Below are 4206 nucleotides of genomic sequence, written 5' to 3' on the forward strand. Positions count from 1 at the left end.
CATGTTCGGACATCATTATTTATCTTGTCATATTTCATGTTCATACATCATTTATCTTGTCATATTTCATGTTCGGACATCATTATTTATCTTGTCATATTTCATGTTCTGACATTATTTATCTTGTCATATTTCATGTTCTGACATTATTTCACTTGTCATATTTCATGTTCTGACATCATTATTTATCTTGTCATATTTCATGTTCATACATCATTTATCTTGTCATATTTCATGTTCTGACATTATTTATCTTGTCATATTTCATGTTCATACATCATTATTTATCTTGTCATATTTCATGTTCATACATCATTTATCTTGTCATATTTCATGTTCTGACATCATTATTTATCTTGTCATATTTCATGTTCATACATCATTATTTATCTTGTCATATTTCATGTTCATACATCATTATTTATCTTGTCATATTTCATGTTCTGACATCATTATTTATCTTGTCATATTTCATGTTCATACATCATTTATCTTGTCATATTTCATGTTCGGACATCATTATTTATCTTGTCATATTTCATGTTCATACATCATTTATCTTGTCATATTTCATGTTCGGACATCATTATTTATCTTGCCATATTTCATGTTCTGACATTATTTATCTTGTCATATTTCATGTTCTGACATTATTTCACTTGTCATATTTCATGTTCTGACATCATTATTTATCTTGTCATATTTCATGTTCATACATCATTTATCTTGTCATATTTCATGTTCGGACATCATTATTTATCTTGTCGTATTTCATGTTCATACATCATTTATCTTGTCATATTTCATGTTCGGACATCATTATTTATCTTGTCATATTTCATGTTCTGACATTATTTATCTTGTCATATTTCATGTTCTGACATTATTTCACTTGTCATATTTCATGTTCTGACATCATTATTTATCTTGTCATATTTCATGTTCATACATCATTTATCTTGTCATATTTCATGTTCTGACATTATTTATCTTGTCATATTTCATGTTCATACATCATTATTTATCTTGTCATATTTCATGTTCATACATCATTTATCTTGTCATATTTCATGTTCTGACATCATTATTTATCTTGTCATATTTCATGTTCATACATCATTATTTATCTTGTCATATTTCATGTTCATACATCATTATTTATCTTACCATATTTCATGTTCATACAACATCATTTATCTTGTCATATTTCATGTTCGGACATCATTATTTATCTTGTCATATTTCATGTTCATACATCATTTATCTTGTCATATTTCATGTTCGGACATCATTATTTATCTTGTCATATTTCATGTTCATACATCATTATTTATATTGTCATATTTCATGTTCATACATCATTTATCTTGTCATATTTCATGTTCGGACATCATTATTTATCTTGTCATATTTCATGTTCTGACATCATCCGTATTTTCCGCACTATAAGCCGCACCTAAAAACCACAAATTTTCACAAAAGCTGACAGTGCGGCTTATAACCCGGTGCGCCTTATATATGGATTAATATAAATATTTATTTTCATAAAGTTTCGGTCTCGCAACTACGGTAAACAGCCGCCATCTTTTTTCCCCGTAGAAGAGGAAGCGCTTCTTCTTCTATGGTAAGCAACTGCCAAGGTAAGCACCCGCCCCCGTAGAAGAGGAAGCGCTTCTTCTTCTACGGTAAGCAACCACCCGCCCCCGTAGAAGAAGAAGAAGAGCGCGGGTATTACGTTTCATTTCCTTTGTGTGTTTACATCTGTAAAGACCACAAAATGGCTCCTACTAAGCGACACGCGTATAACGCAGAATTTAAACTTAAGGCAATAAGTCATGCCGAAGAACACGGAAATAGAGCAGCAGCAAGAGAATATAACATAAATGAATCAATGGTGCGTAGGTGGAGGAAGCACACAAATACAACACTCGCCGTCATTCCGGGTGGATTAACCAAAGAACTCCAACCGCTGGATATTGGTGTCAACAGGGCATTTAAAGCACGACTGCGAACGGCGTGGGAACAATGGATGACCGAAGGCGAACACACCTTCACTAAGACAGGGAGACAGCGCCGGACGACATACACCAACATCTGCCAGTGGATCGTAAATGCCTGGGCGGATATTTCGGTCACAACTGTGGTCCAAGCTTTCCGGAAGGCATGATTCACAGAACTGCTGGACAACAACAGCGACACTGACTCCGATGACTTCGACGAGACGGAGCCGGCCATTTTGGATCCCGTATTCGCCCAACTTTTTAATTCGGACACCGAAGGAGAAGAATTCGAGGGATTTATGAATGAAGAATAACTTCAGAAAGTGAGCGTTATGTTTATTTTGTGTGTTGTGACATTAACGTTCGAGCAACATTAAGTTATTTTTACTATGTTTGTGATTGCACATTTGCACATTACCGTACATTTTGGGAGTGAACAGAGTTGTTAGAACGCTGGTTTTTAATATATTATTAAAGTTTGACTGACCTATCTGACTGTTTTTTTGACATTCCTTTAGCGCAGTTAGATGCGGCTTATAACACGGGCGGCTTATAGGTGGACAAAGTTTTGAAATATGCCGTTCATTGAAGGCGCGGCTTATAACCCAGGGCGGCTTATGGTGCGGAAAATACGGTATTTATCTTGTCATATTTCATGTTCATACATCATTATTTATCTTGTCATATTTCATGTTCGGACATTATTTAACTTGTCATATTTCGTGTTCATACATCATTATTTATCTTGTCATATTTCATGTTCATACATCATTATTTATCTTGTCATATTTCATGTTCGGACATTATTTAACTTGTCACATTTCGTGTTCATACATCATTATTTATCTTGTCATATTTCATGTTCTGACATCATTATTTATCTTGTCATATTTCATGTTGTGACATCATTATTTCCATTTATTGTCCTACTAGCATGTTTGGGGTTCCCCGGGTCACGTGTCGCGCATGACGAGCACACGTGGGTGAGCGTGAAAGAGTCGGCGCGCACACGCACGCGCACTGACCTGAGAGCACCTTCTCGTGCTCGTGGCCGGCGGGCGCGGGGTTGAGCAGGTGCGCGAACACGGCGGCGAAAGGGTTGGCGGCCAGCGGCTCGGTGCGGTACATCTCCCACAGCAGGTAGAGGGCCGTCAGACGCTGCGGGGAGCTGGGCAGCAGGTCGGGCTGCTGGAGGAGCATGACCAGCGCCGAGCCCACCCGGAAGTGCTCCGCCTTGCCGAAGTAGTGGTGGAAGTGCGTGGACAGCGTCTCGAAGGTGTTGGTGCAGGCCTCCTCCGAGATGATGCCCAGCAGGTTGGACAGCTCCTTGGGCGCCAGCGTCATGGTGGCTCCTCTTGCGCCTAGCGGACGTCCTGCATGCTGGCCCGGCAGCCTGGGCAGGGCAGGGCGGGGGGCAGCTCGCTCCTTAGCAAGGCGCTGCTGGCTAGTCACTACTTAGCTCCTTAGCCGGGCGCTAGTTAGCTAGTAATGCGCTGGCTAGTCACTACTTAGCTCCTTAGCCGGGCGCTAGTAAGGCGCTGGCTAGTCGCTAGTTAGCTCCTTAGCCGGGCGCTAGTAAGGCGCTGGCTAGTCACTACTTAGCTCCTTAGCCGGGCGCTAGTAAGGCGCTGGCTAGTCGCTAGTTAGCTCCTTAGCCGGGCGCTAGTTAGCTGGCTAGCTAGCTCCTTAGCCGGGCGCTAATTAGCTGGCTAGTCGCGAGCTAGCGAGCGAGGTGTTCGCCTCGTACTGCTAACCGACAGGAAAGAGCGACGCCATGGTCAAGTTCCCGGTCCAAGGGGGTCTTTAAGTGTCTCAGCGATCCATAAAGACAAACAAGTCGCGGCTACTTCGCGCGCCTTTCCCACAAGAAAGCCGCAGCGGTGTCGGCGAGCTCCTACTTTTGAAATCACGATTGGAGCGTTTCCGGTGAAGTGCATCACGGGAAATGAAGTTCGCTCTTTGAACAATTACCCTCGACCACTTCCGGAGTGATGCATCTTGGGACTTGGAGTGCAATACTGTGAATTTGAAACTAATGAAGAATAATAATGGATGAGATTTATTTAGCGCCACTTTAAATCACTAAAAAACACCCAAGTCACAAATGATCGTAAATTGAATCAAATCTTAATGTCTTCATAGATATTATTGACATATTTAAGATGATGTTTTAAAAAAGAACATCATTTTCTTGTCTTCAGCCTTC

The 4206-nt window shown here is 40.6% G+C and overlaps 1 protein-coding gene across 3 annotated transcripts in view; it reads right to left on the reverse strand.

Moving 5' to 3' along the window:
• The window catches only part of cnot11 (CCR4-NOT transcription complex, subunit 11), a 17955-nt gene extending 14024 nt beyond the window's left edge, over positions 1 to 3931 (reverse strand). For all 3 annotated transcript variants that reach the window (XM_061926190.1, XM_061926191.1, XM_061926189.1), the window contains exon 1: positions 3026 to 3931. In XM_061926190.1, coding sequence (XP_061782174.1) covers positions 3026 to 3344 — 319 coding nt within the window. In that variant the 5' untranslated portion in view covers positions 3345 to 3931. The remainder of the gene's footprint in view (positions 1 to 3025) is intronic.
• Between the last annotated feature and the right edge of the window lie 275 nt (positions 3932 to 4206).

The sequence above is a fragment of the Nerophis lumbriciformis genome, linkage group LG31 (assembly GCF_033978685.3).
Source record: "Nerophis lumbriciformis linkage group LG31, RoL_Nlum_v2.1, whole genome shotgun sequence".
Taxonomy (NCBI): Eukaryota; Metazoa; Chordata; class Actinopteri; order Syngnathiformes; family Syngnathidae; genus Nerophis; species Nerophis lumbriciformis.